The sequence below is a fragment of the Gavialis gangeticus genome, unplaced genomic scaffold, assembly GCF_001723915.1.
Source record: "Gavialis gangeticus isolate Ggan-Ray unplaced genomic scaffold, GavGan_comp1, whole genome shotgun sequence".
Classification (NCBI taxonomy): Eukaryota; Metazoa; Chordata; order Crocodylia; family Gavialidae; genus Gavialis; species Gavialis gangeticus.
The window spans coordinates 20,469,049-20,487,127 of record NW_017729033.1 but is presented as its reverse complement, the minus strand read 5'-3'; the positions used below and the strand labels follow the sequence as shown (position 1 = coordinate 20,487,127).

Genomic DNA, 18,079 nt, shown 5'->3' with positions numbered 1-18,079 from the left:
AGGGGGGAGGGTTACAGGTCTGGGGTGGGGTTTGCAGGTACCACAGGTCAGGGTGACAGGCACCAGGGGAGGGTCACAAGGATCAGGGGTGAGGGTCACAGGGGGCGGGGGAGGCAGTGACAGGAAGTGGGGGTGACAGGAACAGGGGTTGAGGGTCGCAGGTAGCAGGGATGAGGGTGACAGGCACCGGAGGAGGGCAACAGCTACTGGGGGAGTAACAGGAACGGGGAGGGGGGTCATAAGTATCGGGTCTGAAGGTGACAGGTACTACGGAGGGTTAAAGGCGTGTGTGTGGGGGGGTTTGGTGTCACAGTGAATGGTACCAGCTGAGGGTCACAGGTACTTGGGGGAGGTCACACAGGTACTGGGGGAGGATCGAAGGCACCAAAGGGAGGGGGTCAGAAGTGCCGGGGGAGTCCCGGGGGGCCCCGGCCTTGGGCCCAGTGTGTTTTGCAGTCAGTCAAGCGGGTCCCACTCCCGCTCTGACGACAGGACGCGGGGCCGCCGCACTCACCTCTCCGGGACCGGGACCGGCTCTCTGCGGCCGGGGCTGCGCGGCGCAGGGGTTTGTGGGAGCCGCAGTCCGCCCCCCGCGCTCGCGGCCCGGAGCAAGATGGCAGCGAATGTTTGCATCCCGTTGCCTAGCAACGCCCCCCCCACTGGATTTTTATCCCCAGACACGCCTTCATACGCAGCGCCTCGGGCTGCCTGCTACCAACTCGGTCACTCGAACCGCGCGGGGTTTGCGCCGCGGCAGGACTACAAGTCCCGGGCCCCCCTGCCCCTTCCCCCCCCCCCTTCCCCCCCCCCCTTCCCCCCCCCCCTTCCCCCCCCCCCTTCCCCCCCCCCCTTCCCCCCCCCCCTTCCCCCCCCCCCTTCCCCCCCCCCCTTCCCCCCCCCCCTTCCCCCCCCCCCTTCCCCCCCCCCCTTCCCCCCCCCCCTTCCCCCCCCCCCTTCCCCCCCCCCCTTCCCCCCCCCCCTTCCCCCCCCCCCTTCCCCCCCCCCCTTCCCCCCCCCCCTTCCCCCCCCCCCTTCCCCCCCCCCCTTCCCCCCCCCCCTTCCCCCCCCCCCTTCCCCCCCCCCCTTCCCCCCCCCCCTTCCCCCCCCCCCTTCCCCCCCCCCCTTCCCCCCCCCCCTTCCCCCCCCCCCTTCCCCCCCCCCCCCCCGGCCGGCGGACCCGCCTCACCTTGGGTTTGTAGAGCCACTTGCGGAACCTGTTCATCATCCCCGCGGCCGCGGCCGCGGGGATGATGAACAGGTTCCGCAAGTGGCTCTACAAACCCAAGGTGAGGCGGGTCCGCCGGCCGGTGCCCCGCGCCCGGGGCGGGATGACAAAGCGGCGCTTCCCTCCCGGCCTCCGTCGGCACCGGGCCGGCTGCCTGGGGCGCCCGTGGACAGACGCCGCCCGTGCGGGAGCGTGGAGCGGGGCAGGCAGCTCCCTCGGCTCGCAGCCGCCTGCCCCTCTCCCACCTTGTCCTTCGCGGCGGAGAAACGGGAAAACTAGAAAAGGAGAAAGTGTTGTCAAGCGAGGAGCGTGAGCAGCGCCGTCCTGGGCCCCCTCCCAGCTGGATTGCAAGCGGGGGTGGTTTTTTGCGTTTTGTGTCCCCCCTCCAGGTGCTGGCTTGTAATCAGATGCCCCTTTTTAAGGCTGTCCTCTGTGCCCGTGTCTTCTCACACGTGGGGGAGAAGCTGCGGTACAAATACGAAAAGGGGGACAGGGTTGTCTGGCTGGCAGCGCTGCTCTTCGCTCGCCTTTTGCAGCTGACGGGGTTTAAAGTCAAGGGGGGATTTGTCCGGTGTTGTTTGTAGTCACCTGCTCCTTGCTAAGCTTGTTATTTGCCTGCTACTTGCACTCGGGAACGGGGAGGGGGGAATGTGAAAAAATAAAATATCGTAAAGTGACAAACGTAGCAAGAGGTGTCAGCAGACTTGTTCAACTCCGCACCTAACTCCCCCTTTGCAGCTGACTAGATTTAAAGTTGAGGGTGAAGTTCTCATGCAAAGAAACATTTCAATATGGTGCCACTAAATTGCTTCTAATGCCCAGAGGCAAAACTGAAGAGGCGGGGAATCATAGTCAGTTGTTGATAAAAGCTCTTTGCTTGCAGGCGTTTGTTTGTCCCTTTAAGTTTATCTTTGCCTAGATCTAGAGGGGGGGGATGGTAACAAAAAAGCAACACCCCCAAATATTGTAAGGTGACAAATGTTGCAAGAGATGTCATTAGCCGACTGTTCAACACACTCTTAACTCCCCTTTTGCAGCTGACTAGAGTTGAAGTTGTGGGTGAAGTTCTTATTGAAAAGAAACATTTTGATATGATGCAATTTGACTTATTGACTGATAGATTGATTCCACAGTGTATTTCAAAATGTAAAGAATGCAACAAACAGCATATGTTTGATTATTACTGTTGAGCCACTTCATTTTAGAAGGGAATTCTCAAAGCTGTGGCAAAAGAACCTTGTAAATTTAGTGTTAACAATTTGAACTGAAGAGGTCCTATTGTTTTAAAGAAGATTACATTAACTTTTAAAAAAGAGCATGACATCAGTTTAAGAAAAGGTACCTAAAATGTAACTCATGTTGTCTATGTATGCTTTGATTGGAAAAATAAAAATAGTTGCTTTTAAATTATTTTTGTTCTCTACTTGTGTATTAGACTCAGAATGCATGATTGATTGCTCACTGTAATTAGTAACAGTATGGGTTCCTTGAGGAAAAACAAAAAAACCCAAACAACAAAAACAATACTCTAGTGGTGAGTATTTGTTAAAAGTACTTTATCTATTTGTAGATTTTTTTTCAAATAACATAATGGAACTAAATACACAAAGACCAACACAACCTGAAGTACATACAGAAATTAAGAACGAGGAACTGAGATCTGTGAATACTACTGTGTAACTTGCTTGCTTATGCTAGCTACTTCCCCTTCCATCAGGTGGTCCTTAGTGGGAACTGTTAGTTAACTAGGTGAGCCTTATGGCCCACAATCTCTGGAAGATACAAATAGACAGGTGGCCCTTAGAGCTTTAGGGATCTCCACAAAAGTTTAGTTCCTCCTACAGTGAGGTTTTTTTTTTTTGTTTTTTAAATATAATTTAGGCCCCATTTCATGGCTTTCTGGGTGCAGGTGACATGGGACAGTGTTAGAACCAATCTGTTTCTTTTGTGTGTTACTTGTGGGGGCTATTCTTAATCTTCTCCAACCTGCTTCCATTGGAGATGAAGCATGATCGCTGTACGATAATATAGGTACTAACTCTGTAAAACTAGGATTTCCCCTTGTAATACATTCTGCTGACTATAGAGGTTTGTCTTATTCTATTAGCTGCCTTTTAGAGAAAGTTAACCTTCCTCCCTCTCATGGTGGTTTCTGAATGAATATGATTTAACATAAAAATGTGTCCATCTCATGAAACCAAGATGGGATTTAATTTAATTTAGAACAGTCTCTGAAAAGGATTTGGATAATTTTAAATACTGTATATCAAGACAGAGATGTCTAGATTAATTATAATGAGAAATTTTGTGCAGAACCTATCTTTACTGTACTATCTTTAGCTAGAGTTCTCTCTTCCTTCAAGTTTCATTTTATTGACTTAAAACACTTTTAAAGATACACAGAAAAAAACAACTGCATACAAATGAATTAAAAATAAATTTATACTTATTTTAGTTAACATACCTGCCTATCTACAAAGATATGAAGTTGGCAACTCTAGATCAAGCAGTGCTTAAGGAACTGAACAGAGATTGTATTTGAACTGACGTACTTTCACTAACTTTTGGAGTGGCTTCAGTTCAAAGTATCATTTACGTGCTTATCAGAAGGCATTTGTTATATATTAAAAATGGCATGATATTAGTGGATGTTATCCATTAAAATTGCCGAGACCAAATTCATCCTTCCATTTCAGTGGATATAGGGGAACAAATAGGATGAAATTGGAAGTATAGACAGGAGGAGCTGCCTGCCTTTTCCTGTTCTAACATGAACCTTGAAATCCAGAAATAAGCATATGAGCACTAACAGAGCAAGATACCTGCTTCTTTATGGTATCTTTCTTTACCACTCAATTCTGTAGGTAATTCTTTAGCTAAGTTTAATGCTGAGAAGCTTAGAAACTGAGTCGTCATCTCTGGAGGTCTGCATTTTTCTGGGGCCTGAACTCCTTGATAGTTTCAAGGTCCAGACATTCTCTTAGCTGAATAATGGTGTTGAAGTTCCTAGTTTGTGCCACTGTATGAGACAGAGGCGAAGATGTGACCCCTGTACTGCAGAGTTAGCTATCTGAATGCAAGTTGATTGTAAATTAGAGCATGCAATTCTAACTAAAGTTGTGGGGTTTTTTTCTTCTTCTGATTTGTGGGTAGCTGTATATTAAGATGATATTTTTAGTGAAGGCTGAAAAGCTAGTAAAAAAAGTGAAATCTGAGATCCTTGCAAAACTGCATTATTCTAAGTACTATGGCTTTAAGAAAACCACTATATATCCTTACCCTGAAAAGGTTAGTCAGACTTCATTGTGGTTTAGAAGCAGAAATCTAGGTGAGGCAGAGGTGATGCTGTTTGTATTACAGTAATGCCTTGAGTCTTCAACTAACAAATGAGGGTTGGGGAGGTGGTTTTAGACGTATAGAAAGAAATGGTTCACTTCCCTTGAAATCTAAGTATGCAAAACAAATAAAGGATGAGAGGGGAAGCAGGTATGTATAGGAGAGTCAAGAATGTAAGAGAGACAGTAGAGTTGTAGTGGTTTTGTAACTCTGATGGTATAAGGAAAATGCAAGAAGGGCCTAAGGAAGGACATTTTGTGCCCCAAATCTTGTCTAACATCTGACATTTCTCCTGGCTGTAAAGCTGATCCAGCAAAATATATCCTCCAAGAAGACAGTGGCAGAGGCAGGATAGGACCCAGACCTCTTAAATCCTTGAGCAGTACCTTTATTTCCTGGTTCACCTTTTTCTCCCCAGTTAATACCAGGTACTAAAGTAGAGGGTGAGAATCCAACTCTGATGCAAATGCTAGAGGAAGCACGTGGAACGATTGAAAAAAATGCAGTGATATGGTATGAATAGCTAGTGAGAGAGATGACTTTTAGCTGCTGTATTCTAACAGACTGGAGAGGAATGAGATGGAGCTCTGTTTCCAGTTCTCTATGACACAACCATCATTGTTTAAATGTTTCCTAGTTGTTAATTTCCTGTAAGTCATATTTTTCCTTTTGGGACTCCAGATTCAATATGGCAAGGCAATTTTTCTTTTTATTCTTTTTCATCTGAAACAAGGGAAAATGCAGACAGAGGGATTTGAAATAACTGTTCTTGAATTGCTGTGTGTTGATGGAACAATGGTTATACTGTTTGCCTTGTACACACTGCAGACTTCTAGCAAGTGCCAACACTTTTTAAACGTGACAGTTTCTTTTGAATTGAAATGTGTGTACACAGATGGGAAATTATTTTCTTATTTTATATCAGTTTAGATCACTTACTTTATACCTGTCTCTGAGCATTCCATCTATGTTAGGTTAGAGGCAGCATTGAGTTGCTTGCAAAAACTTGGGTTATTAACAGGTATTGTGGTTTTAAAATTAGTTTTAAATCACTTTTGATACTGAAAGCATTTGGAAAAATGTTTTGTGTGGCTATAGTTGCTTCTTAAACCTGATGCATGACTTGGAAAAAGTGAAATTGGAATACAGCTGTGCTGGTGTCAAGACTGTAAGTAGGAGTAGATAAGGTAGTTTTTTAAATGTATTAATGATTTTATATTGGTAGTTTTAAAACAGGGCATGAAAGCAATTTTATTCACTAGATAAGCAGTAAGAAATTCTGTTACTGTGAAAATGGAATATTCTGTTTTTGTCATACCATGACAAACCTGCAGCAAGATAAGGCTTGAAAGCTTAGAATGGTTAGTTAGGACAATTTGACAAGAAGTGAGGTAAAATTGTAAAAGGCAATTATATATGGATCCTTGAGTAGCTCCACGTTTTTTGGGGGGGGGGTTAGAGGGTCATACTATCTCTTATCTAGGCTGTAGGATGACTTGCATGTACATAAGAAATCCGAAGTGTGGTATTCTTTGAAGACAAAGGCAGGGTTTTCCTACTACTCAAACTGACTGCCAAAAACTTAGAAAAAGGAAAACTTTTTAAAAAGTATCTTCTTTCATGGTGAATGACTCTTTCTTCTGCAGTAATGGTAGCAATTACATGCAAAGCAGAAAGCAATCTAGGTAAAATTGCAGACTCTAGGAATATTCAGACATTCCAGCCGGTTGTTTTATAATGTGCGCTTTAAAGAAAGACTTGAGCATGGCGCCTGTCTCGGAACAGAGTGGCCATTTGGTTGAGAAGAACTGATTTATCTTATTTAATTTAAGTTTGGACAAAAACACCTATAACTTGAGCCCATCAGAGCTGTAGTATTGGATTGGTTAACCAAGGTTAAAAACCCCAGCTAAAAACTTTAGTCATACTGTCCATATTTTTGTGTGTAAGAAAAGGAGAAGAAATTAAGCATACAAGATGGGAGAGAGCAGGGAGCTACTGCAGCATCCCTGGTACACTCTCATTCTGGGATTGGCCAACTTGGCTGGGAAACAAACCTGTTGTCTCCTTCTTGGCAGTGTGGAGTGTGATCATTGTCCATCTGCTCTGTTTTTGCAGTGGTTGTTTTAGGAAGCCTCTTCTGTTTGTTAAAAACACAGGGTCCCAAATGAGTGTCCATACAAAATTTACCGATGCATTTCATCCTGTGTCTTAGAATGCAAGGAATGAAGTCCTGCCAGGGCTGGACTTGAGTGGAAGGGCTGCTAAGATGATTCAGACTTCTTGCTGTTAAAACCTTGAGTTAATTTCATGTTTGTGGATGATGCCAAACTGACATACTTGAACAGAAAAGTCTACTTTGGTACAGAAGAGCCATAATTCACATTTGTCTCTACTTCATCTAGAGCTGATCAGAAAATGAAACATCTGTCTGTTGGGTAATTCTGACACTAAAACTTTTGTCCACAGTTGGTACAAAATCCATCTCAAAACATTTTGTTGAATGGAATATTTTAAATAGAAATGGGGACAATTTTTTTTTAATTGACTTTAAAGCTTTGATTATGCCAAAATGTTAATTTATTAATAATAAAAAGTAATAGGTGGAATCAATACTCCATTTTGATTTTGAATGTTTTTAAATTTCTGTTAAATTGTTGGAACAGTTTCCACAAAACGGATTTTGATGAGATGGCACTTTGGCTGCTAGAAAATATTCATTAAATTTTTATCCAGCTCTAGCTTCACATCTGTTTTGGGAGAGGCTGAGGGATGGAGGATAACTAACCTTCAGTCTTTGCTAATTCTTTGAGCTGTTTGATTCTGTTTTTTTTTCCTGCTAGTGTGTTGGGGTCTGCACTATAAATGTACTAGGGAGAAATCTCAGATGATGTTTTACATTGATTCCATGGGATTTAACTGTTTAGAATTAACATCCTTTCTGAGCAGCATAAGAGCCTAGGCAGCAAGAATGTTTAGGCTGGAAGAATATATCAGTTAACTTTTTTCCCTTAAAAAATGGAAGATCAATGTATAGCTGCATCAGTCACATTGTGTTTAGTCCTGGGGCAGTCTTTAGGTTTGTTAACTGCAGAAGCAGATGTCTATCTGTTTTTGAGAGGGAAATGGTTAGCCTATAGAAGATAGGTTGATCACTTTATTAAAGACTGGCTTATCTTGTGGTAATGTGCATTGCATTCTTACATTTTTAAATGCAATCTTGGTTTAGCATAAGCAGGTGGGCAGTTGCTGTAGGCTACCTGTGGCAGTCACATACGGACAGCTGTCACATGGCTGATATATCTGGGGGAGAGAATCACAAGTATCCAGAGTTAAAAGCATGAACAATTATAGTTTGAACTAAAAAGCCAAGTCTTATAACTGGAGGTTGTAATAATGCAATACCATAAGTGGTTCAAGACCAGGTGGAGATCTGTAATGCAGACTTACCAGCGTTGTGCATACATTATTGGCAAGGGTGTGCAGACAGCAAAACGAGTGCGTTTGGGAACAGAACAGTTGGAACTCCTGCCACCAGGAGTTGGCAAGCCTAGGAGCAGATTGGCTTGGAGGCTGGTGCTCATTTCAAAGAAGGAGAGAAGAAACAGACCCAGATGTCACTTTTAGTCTCCAGAGTGGGAGTGGGGGGCAAGTGGAATGGTCCAGGCTGGATCTGGTTGGAAATGTTCTAATGAAACAAAATACCATTGGAAAATGCAGGTTTGTTGAGCCTGAAATATGTTTTGTTTTGAATGTCACTGATTGCAAAACATTTTCTTGTGGGTCTGCCATGGGGCCAGGGATACTGGAAGTTGCAGGATTCTCAGTCCTGGGCTAGGCTGTGAGCAGGTCAGTCACAGAGCTGTGGACCTTCTGGAAGCTCAGTAAAATTGACATTCTTGTCTGTTTCGATGCTGCTGTGAACCCTGAAATATAACAAGAACATCCCTTTCATTGAGCATCTGGTCCAGGGAGCTTCTGTTCACAGGAAGTTAAAAGAAGGTTTCTTCCAATGAAGTCATTAATGGTAGGGGTGCACCAATAAAGATTTTTGGGGCTAATGTCAATGGCCGATTAGTAACAAGCCGTCATTAACGGTAGGGGTGCACCAATAAAGATTTTTTGGGCTAATATCGATGGCCGATTAGTAATGAGCCATATCGGCTGATTCCGATCTGATTGCTGATATGCAGCCCAGCAGCTTGGAGAGCTGGTAAGTCTGTTGGGAGGAGGGAAGGAGGGTGGGGGAGGGCAGACCGAGGCCCCTGCGATGAGGGAAGGAGTGGGGCTAGGATCGAGCTGTGAGCAGCTTGTGCAGGGGGGGCGGCTCCTGCTGCTGCACACACCCCTGTGGGAGCCATGGGGGCACATGCCCCCCTGGATCTGTGCGTGGAGTGAGGGCAGGCTGCTGCTGGGGCTGGGGCTGGTACTAGGCTCTTCCCATGGGGGGAGTGGAGAGTTGGCGGTGCTTTATTTTTGTAGTGCTACGAAGTGCTGAGGCACTTTAATGCTGCAAAATGAACATGTATCCATTGCCTAAGTAACTTTCTTTAGTATGTTGCCTGGGTATAAATGTAAATCGATCATTGTTGGTGTACAAATATGCCACCACTATTGTGTAAAGAATCCTTCTTTGGTAGCATTTTACATTTACTTTGTGCTACAGATAGTTAAAAAATATATATGAGTAGCTTTCCACAAATGCTGTGCTGAAAAATCTTTTCCTTGTTGTTAACATTTCAGCTATTTCTAAGCAGCTCTGCCTTACACACCCATCTTCTAATGTTGTACTTCACAAAGTGTAGCATGGTGAATAATTTGGCCCTCTGTCAAAGTACTTACCCATCTGCTTGCTTATGTTGACCTGAGATGACATTTCTTCTTGTAAGACTGTGAAGTTTACTTTTCCAGTGGAAGAAGCAAGCTACTAAAACTGTAAACAAAAGTATTTTTATATAGTGCTTTATTATAAGCAATGCTTTCCACCTAGCAAAATATACAATAAAAAGAAAAACTCTCGTGTTAAGTTTAGAAATTTACAGCCTAAAGAGTGTGGTGTGAATTTCAGTGTGGGCAGATGGGCCTTTGCTAGTGACTGAGAAGAAAAGCTTTTGCTTCTTGCAAAAAACAACAGACCTCTTATGCCTAGGAGATTGTAGGCAACAAACAACAGGAACAGTAAGGAGTGAATGGTGGTTGGAGGGCAGGAAGAAGACATCAGGTGTTGATGAAAGGTGGACAGAGAAGAGAACCATAGAGTTGTGTATTAAAATTGAATTGTGGAAGGAGGGAATACAATATGTAACACTGATTGGAGGCACATAAACCCGTAGTTAAAACTGCACACTGGGATACAGGCAAGCCCCGCTCTAGCACTCTTAATTGGTTCCTGAAAAAAACGAGCATTAAGTGAAACGAGCATTAAGTGAAACCAGAAGTATTTGATGACCCAAAATAGCAACCACAGTGGTTTTTAATGACCCAAGATGGCGACAGCAAGCGTTATAATGAAACTTGCTGAGCGTTAAATGAAATCAGGTATCAATTTAAAATCAGCGTTATAGTGATATAGCTCTAAGCGAAACGGCATTAAGGTAGTGGCTTTTTTCTCTGAACGAAAAGGGAAAAGATTGGGTTGGGGGAGAGGATATGACAGGCAGCTAGCCAAGCAACTATGTGGACCAGACTTTGGAATGGAGAAGTAAAGGAGGAGGATAGATTTGAACAGAGGTAGCCTGAAAAGCAGTTATCACTATTTTGTACTTCTTACTTGTAGTTGCGCTTTGCAAGTCTTAAAAATAAAACACTGCAACAATCCAATGGAAGGAAGTAGAGTAAACTTTGTCCATAAATAGTTTTATTTCATTTAAAGCAGATATCCAAGGATCAAAAGGGAAGAAAGGAGATGCTGTCTGATTAGCAATAGAAAGTTTAGTTTCTGTTCTGTTCTGTTCTTTTTTTTTTTAATTGGTATCACATGGTATTCTGGAGATTTCTGGGCACAGCTGTCAAATAAACAAAGCTTAGTATGTAACTTCAGAAATGGAAGGGGGAAAAAATGGTCTAAAATATTTAACATGTAAACTGAGATAATCTTTTAACTAAGAAAACATGAATAAAATAAACAAATTCCCCAATCTTAAATTGCAGGAGTTGGTCAACCTAGTTATTTTCTTAGATACCTAAACTACTTGGTCTATAACTGATTTCACATGGCGTATTTTTTAATATTACACAAGTCGTAACATAACTCGATGCTTCTATAGACTATAAAGAAGCAAGAAGACAAAACCAGTTTTTATGTTTTTTAATGCTCAGATACCATAATATAAATACTTACCCGAATAGAATTGTCATTCTGTATACTTTTCAATGTCTTACAACTTGTAGATGCCAAGGTAATGGGATTATAATTTGCTTTGTTGCTTTTTCCTATTTCTCTCTTTTTAAATGCAAATAGTTTTCAATCTTATCTGAACTTATTTTAAATGAACAAACCCATAATTTTTCAAACTTGTGTAGTTTTTCTATGCCTATAACTTCTGAAAATCTTGATACGCTGCCTTTGAACAGAGTATTATGTCCAGTCCTGTAACTTCTAAGTTGAGTTGCTCTGCTCTAAATAACGCTAGGCTTTTGCCAAAACCCAAGGGAAAGTAGCATGAGATATGTGAACAGTACACTTATGTCACTTTTTGTATTGTGAGGCATGTATCCAATGCCTGAGCGCTTTCATAGCTCCATGATCAGTATGAGTTACAGGTCTCTCTTCTTGTTCTATCTACAGACATTTACAATTTCCAGCTAAAGGACTAAGTCGCCAGCTGGCTTTCTAGCTCAAGTGGTGACATCTCATGTGTTTATCTTTAAAAGTTCCTTATTGAATTCAAAGATTGTTGATAAATATTGTAGTGATTGCATCTCTTGATGCAAACCCTCTTCCTTACCATACATGGGACCATCTGCAAAAGAACTCCAATTCCATCTGCCTGGCCGTGCACCCTGCCCACATGGGTCCTGGGCCAGTTTCCATGGAGATCCTGCCCAGCTGGGAGGAGCTGCCACTGTTGAGGCTCCTGGAAGGTGAAACCAGCTGACATGCAGGCCCCAGTCCTGCCACATGCCTGGGTGTGGCAGGACTGGCTGCGCACACCCCAGCTGTCCCCAATGCCTGGCCTGGGTGGGGCTGATGGACCCACCATGGGCCAGATCCAGCCAGTGGGCTGTATTCTGCACACCCCTGCCCCTACCCTCATGCCTCCCCATCTCTGTTATTTTCATATTTTAAATTTGTTACAGTTCTCTAAGGAACACCCAAGGATGGGGACCCATGATACTAGACAATATACAGATGTGAAATAGAGCTTGGAAGAGCTTTCAGTCTAAGGTCCCTTACAGATGTTACCTTCTGATTTGGGATACACTCACATTTCCTCTAACAGAGGTAACATGCCGGGCATTAAAGGGATTTGTGCTGAGGAAAAAATGGCTGACCCATCACAAAACTGGTGGATACAAGACAAATTACTGATTCTAACAGCAACTCTGTTATGATGGGACAAATGTAAAATCTGGCTAGGTCTCTACCCCCACAGTTCTGCAGTGTTTTGCTCTCCTTCCCTCGCCCTTGAAAATAGGGGGAGGGAGAGCAACTGGCTTTGACAGCCTGCCCAGCATGAACAGTCAGGGAGGCTTGTAGGCTGCCCTGTCTCCTGTTGCTTCCCAAAAGCCAAGGGGGCAGGGGCTCCCTGCTTGGGGAAACCTGCTTTCCCACAGGCACATGCACAGTCCAGCATCAGGGAGCTGCTTCCCAGTGCTGGGCTATGGAAACAGTTTTTAAAGGTCCCGGTGCCCAGGCACACCTGGAACAGCCCTGGGTCCTGTGGGGTGGTGAGCTGACCTTTCCCCTGCCTCACAGCATGTCTGGGCATAGCCCCAGGTAAGTGACAAGAGTGAGGGGGCTCCCTACAGCAGCAGCAGGGGTTGATTGGAAAGTGTGATCTGCACTGCCACTTGCAGGGAACCCCTTTACTTTTTGCCTTCAGTGCAGGCAGCAGTAGTAGTGGCTGATCAAGGCAGAGACCCACTGTCAGCCTTTGCCCCAGGAGGCTTTGAGGAAGCTCCATCACTCTTTCCACCTTCCCCCAGCCCACCCCACCCATCCACCAAGGAGTTCTTGTCTGCACTCCAGGAACTTGAAAGGGCTTGTAAGCCTGGCATTGAGTTCCCTGAGGGTGGGATGACCACAGAGTGGCTCTCTACCACCTCCTTACTGGAGAGCATGCTTCTGTGGCAACTCCATCAGTCTCTGGCCTAGGAGTTTTGCACATGTGGCCATGCACAACACTGTCCTTTATACTGCTACAGCTTGTGTGGCGCTACAACACTAATGTCTGGAGGGGGCCTAAGGAGGTAAGATGCACTGAGGTTGGGGGCAGGGGCAACTTGCGAGATGAAAGATATGAGATAATGAGCTTCCAGTCAGTTCCCTGCTGTGTTGGGTTTAGCTTGGGGTTGAGTCAACTAAATGCAAGGAAACATGAAGGGAGAAGGTTTGTTGAAGGGTGGCGGTTATGAGGGCAGAAAGGGGAAAAGAAGGTCAAAATAACAAGAATGGAGTTGTCTTAAAATGGAGATGAATGTGTCTTCCATGGTGTCAACTTTTTAAGGCCACTTGAGAATGAGCAGCGCTAAAATGTGTGATACCTGAGGGGAAATCAGGGCATCCATAGCTGTGGCTCTACAGATTGGATATCAGTGGCTCAATTTGTTCTCCATTTATCCTTTGTATCTTTTCCCATTGAAGTCTAGAATGTCTCATGAAATTTTGGATTAAATCAGATGACTTTGAAAAATTCCAAGTAAAGGAATGCCTCAAGTTGAGTGCATGGCCCTGGTATTATACACTTGGCCAAAACCAAGCTGAATTTATTCTGGGTCTGGGGAATTTTTCCTCTAGAAATGAATGTGCTCTGGTCTGCATAAAACTTTTTCCCTCTTCACCCTTCCCACCCAAGACTTTTAACAAGTCATTTATATGGATGGATTTGTGACCAGAACACTTGCTCACTAGAAACTGAACTAAAAGCTTTAGCACACAACATAGAAATTCTTCAAATTGGTCAAGGTTTTAACTTTTAATTAATTGTCAAGATTTGTTCTGTAATGTGTTCAGGAGTGTAGGCAACATATGTAGGGCCTTTAGGTCAAAGCAGGCATGTCTGCCTATACAAAGCTATAGGAAATGTAGATAGATAAAAATATAAATCTGTATCACTTGGTAGTATGTCAAGAACCCTTTCATAGGGTTAGAGGTAGGAGCTAGTGAAATGTAGAAACAATGTCTTTCAAGCCCTAAGCTATGGATATCAATCCATTTATGTATCTTATTTTCCTGTTGAACTGCAGATATTTCTGAAATACTGAAAGAGCCCTTTCAGCTATTTAACTATTGTTCTGGAGACGAGCTTTCTGGAGAACTACCTGCTCTCTTGATATTTATCTAAGATGGAAAAGTTAGGAATGACTCTGGTTTATGAAGTATTTTCAATCGAAAAATATTTAGTTGAACATCTAACTTTCTGTTGTGAATGGTGGTGATAGCACTGTTGTCCAGAAGTCATTTGCATAGTAAACACAAAAAGGGGCTATGTCTTTTGCCATAGGTATGTCCCTTCTTACAATAAGTGCTATTTTGTACAAATTGGATTAAGACACTAAGCAAATAGTATACCTGCTGATAAAAGTTGTGGTGAGAATAATAAGACTACTACGAAAAAAAAATGTAAGGGGTTACTACTCCACCCCATTACTTATATTTTGCTGTTTCACTCATCCAAGGAAGGGGTGAAAATGGCTTATAACTGAATCGTGTGTGTGTGTGTGTGTGTGTGTGTGTGTGTGTGTGTGTATATGATTCAGTGTAATATGTAATTACAGTGCATCTGAGCAGACTCCGTTAATCAAGTCTGCTGGAGCGTGGTAATTACTTCACACCAGCAGACTCCAGCATGATGTACATTGGTGACTCCATGGTTAAAAGTGGCAGTGGGGTGGGGTTCCCTGGATCTACTTTCCTTCCTTTCTTGAAGATAGGCACCACGTTGGCCTTCTTCCAATCTTTGGGCACGACACCTGAGCGCCAGGAGTTCTCGACGATCTGTGCCAGTGGCTGCACTATAAGCTATGATGTCTGCCAGCTCTTTGTGTACCCTGGGGTGTAAACTGTGTGGGTCAGCTGACTTGAAGGTGTCCAGCCTCTCGAGGTGTTCTTTTGCATGGTCTACAGTGATGTAGGGTAACAATTCTCCCTCATCCTTGCCATCTCTTAGCGTGTTGAGCAGGGCAGTACCTTGGGGCTGGTGAAAGACGGATGCAAAAAACCATTAAGCAAGCTGGCTTTTTCCTGGGTGTCGGTTGTCAGTTGTCTCATTTGGTTTAGCAAGGGTTCAGTGTTACCTTTGCTTTTCTTCCAGCTCCCCACATATCTAAAAAGGGACTTTTTATTCTCCTTGATACGTGTAGCCACTTGGAGTTCAGTCACAGCCTTGGCTTTGCTGTTTTGCTCTCTACTGGTCTAGACCAGTGCAGAATACTTCTCCTGTGAGGTGAGTCCAGTCTTCCATCCTTTGTGGGTTTTTCTTTTTAGATGCAGGAGGTCCACAAGTTCCCTGCAGAGCCAAGGGGGTTGCTGTGCCCTTTTGCTACCTTTCCTCAGAGATAGGATTGACATTACTTGTGCTTTCAGGACTGCTTCCTTGAGCAATCCCTCCCCTTCAGGTCGTGGTCCCTTAGGGCCTTGCTAACAAGCTTCCTGAGCTTGTCAAAGTCAGCTTTCCTGAAGTCGAGGACTTCTGCATTGCTGACTCACTTACCAGCTTTGCAGTGGATAGTGAAAGTGATCAGCTCATAGGTCTCCCAGCTTCCCTTTGATCATTAGGTCACTGATTAGATCATCCCCCCTTTGTCAGTACCAGGCCAGGAGCACTTTGCCTCTTGTCGGTCCATAGACTTCTCGAGCTAGATAGAATTCGTTCACACACGTGAGAGACCTTTGCAACCATTCGGATTTGGCCGAGTGCTCTTCCCATGAGATGTCAGGGTAGTTGAAATCTCCCATGACAACCATGCACTGCGAGTGTGCAGCCTCTGCCAGTTCCTTGGTGAATTTCTGGTTGAGCTCTTGTTCCTGATTAGGAGGTCTGTAGTAGACTCCTACCATTGTGTCCCCTGTGCCATGTTCACCATGGATTTTAACCCATAGGGTTTCCAGTTGTCCACCCTTAGTGCCAATGTCGGCTTGCAAGGACATGTAGCTTTCCTTGACATATAGAGCTACTCCCCCATCCCTTTTATCTGCACGATTTCTCCTGTACAGGGTATAGCCATCTTAACCTGTAACCCAGTCATAGGTGGAGTCCCACTATGTCTCTCTGATCTCGTATGGATAACAGTCATTCTTGTTTAGCAAGAGAACCAGTTCCTCCTGTTTTGTTCCCCAAGCTCCTGGCATTGGTATACAGGCACATAAGTGTCCCATTGGAGGCCCTAGTCTTCCCTACACTCCCAGGAGGACATCATTCCAGGGCTGGGGTGGGGGTAGATTCCCTTGAGTGCTTTAGCCTGCTGGTTTTGCAAAAGTTGCCAAGTGGGCTTGCTGTGGCGGTAGTCTCCCCCCCCACCAATCTCCCTGTGGGCTTAGTTTATTCATATTGCCCACTAGAGAGAGAGAGGGCTAGCTCCTCCTGCTTGTTCCCCATGCTCCTGGCATTGCTGTACAGGCAGCTGAGGTCCCCAGCTGACACCCTCAATTTCCTGAGACACTGTGGGAGAACTGTTTGGTTAGCATTTTCAAAAATGGTTGTGTTAGTGTCCTCCACAAGGGAGGTTTCCTGTGTGCCAGTCCCCAGGCATGCTCCACTTGGAGTTTCCCCATCCCCCATTGATGGGGGAGAGAATAAAGCAGTGATGAGGTAAATGCAATAAGTAAAACCTAACATTTTAAAAAGACGTATCTGTTTTATAAGTCTGTACTGTAAATAGTTTGTGCAATGACAGATAGTCATTACTGATAACATAGTGCTACAACTCAACCCTTGAACTCATTTGCTGCGAAGTCTTGGCCAGAATACTAATCTGTGTATCCTTAAAGTATATTGCAAATCTGATTACCTAATGCTCTTAATAAATAGTGTTTACCAATCTTTCCCTTTACTAGTTAATGTGCTACTTGCATATCTGTTTATAATTAATGGACTACTCTGAAAACAACAGCTTTTGTAAGAATAATATAATGAACAGCTTGTATGTTTGGGTATTACTGCCCTCTGCTGAACCAAATTAGATGTAATCAACTGGGTATTATGTAACTAATAGCGAAGGGAGATTCTCTAGTTAGCTAAACTGCTGGAAGCTGGTGTATGGAGCCAAAAACAACCAAACAAGCACTCACTTTTATTGCAAAAGTAGGGCCAGAGTGACAGTGACATGCAGCATAGTCACAGCAACCACCATGAAGCCATACATAGTTATAAATGTCATACCTCATATGTAAATCTTTATTATTTAGTCTTCTCATGTGCTTGTCTTTCCCATTTTCTTTATCAACTTTTTTGTGGGAGGCTACTTTAAGTTATTGATTTGGAAGAAGCTGTATGTTGTTGCTTGCTGCAGCGTGAAACGCTTGGAAGTATTCTGTTCAAGTCAGTTGGGGGAAACTAGTTTTCATTCTTTTTGAATTAATGAGCTCTGTTTTTTTTTCTTCCTCTGCACCATATACTTTGGAGTTTTCCATAATATATACAGTAATAGATCACTGACTTAGCTGAGCTGTCTGAAGCAGAAATTCATCTTGATCTTCAGGAGTTATTCTCCCTGTGCCATGTAATATAATCCCACTCCCATTTAATATAATCTTTTTATTGCCCCTTTCAGCACCAGAGAGAGGGACAGAGGAGCAGCAGCAAACTCCAATTTAGTGAAGTGATATGAAACACATTTGAGCAGCCTTTTTTCCTCCTTTCTCATTCTCTTTACTCCTAAAATGTGGATTCAATGTTTTGGCCTCCAAAATGTCCTCAGAGAATTAAAAACTTAACCAGTAGGTTTGATTTGAACAAAACCCCCAAAGCCATACCTAAGTGATCCTGATATGGCTTTTTATTGTTCTAATGCCTGTATTCTTATGGTGTGCTACTCTTGCTGTTTTTTTAAGTCTGTAGCTCTAGTTGCTTAAGATTCTTGTGTTGATTTTTATTCTGCTACATTAGGGTATTTGCTTATGCTATTACTGCACTAAGCACTTGGGGAAAGATTTAAAAAAAATATATAAGGGATTTAGGAGGACAAATCCCATTTAACAACCATCAGCTTTACATTGTGCCCCTTAAGAGTACAGAATGACAGACCCTGCATATACTGCAGATCACATGAAACAGGTACAGTAAACTGAATAGTCATTTGTCTCAAAGACTGAACAGGAGGAGGAAGATCATACGACACTTTCTTTTTTTTTTTTTT

At 43.7% G+C, this 18,079-nt stretch overlaps 2 protein-coding genes across 6 annotated transcripts in view; one reads left to right on the top strand and one right to left on the bottom strand.

Annotated features, from left to right (window-relative positions):
* CFAP99 (cilia and flagella associated protein 99) overlaps positions 1-617 on the bottom strand; it is a 151,367-nt gene extending 150,750 nt beyond the window's left edge. The window contains exon 1 of one of the 2 annotated variants that reach the window (XM_019526492.1): positions 515-617. The gene's annotated coding sequence lies outside the window, so the exon portion shown is untranslated. The remainder of the gene's footprint in view (positions 1-514) is intronic. The other variant, XM_019526491.1, reaches the window with a different exon arrangement.
* A 622-nt stretch (positions 618-1,239) lies between these two features.
* Positions 1,240-18,079, top strand: part of ZFYVE28 (zinc finger FYVE-type containing 28) — a 403,791-nt gene continuing 386,951 nt past the window's right edge. For all 4 annotated transcript variants that reach the window (XR_002099255.1, XR_002099254.1, XM_019526250.1 and 1 more), the window contains exon 1: positions 1,240-1,286. Coding sequence is in view for 2 of the 4 variants with exons in the window: in XM_019526250.1 (XP_019381795.1) it covers positions 1,248-1,286 (39 nt within the window). In the remaining 2 variants the exon portion in view is untranslated. The remainder of the gene's footprint in view (positions 1,287-18,079) is intronic.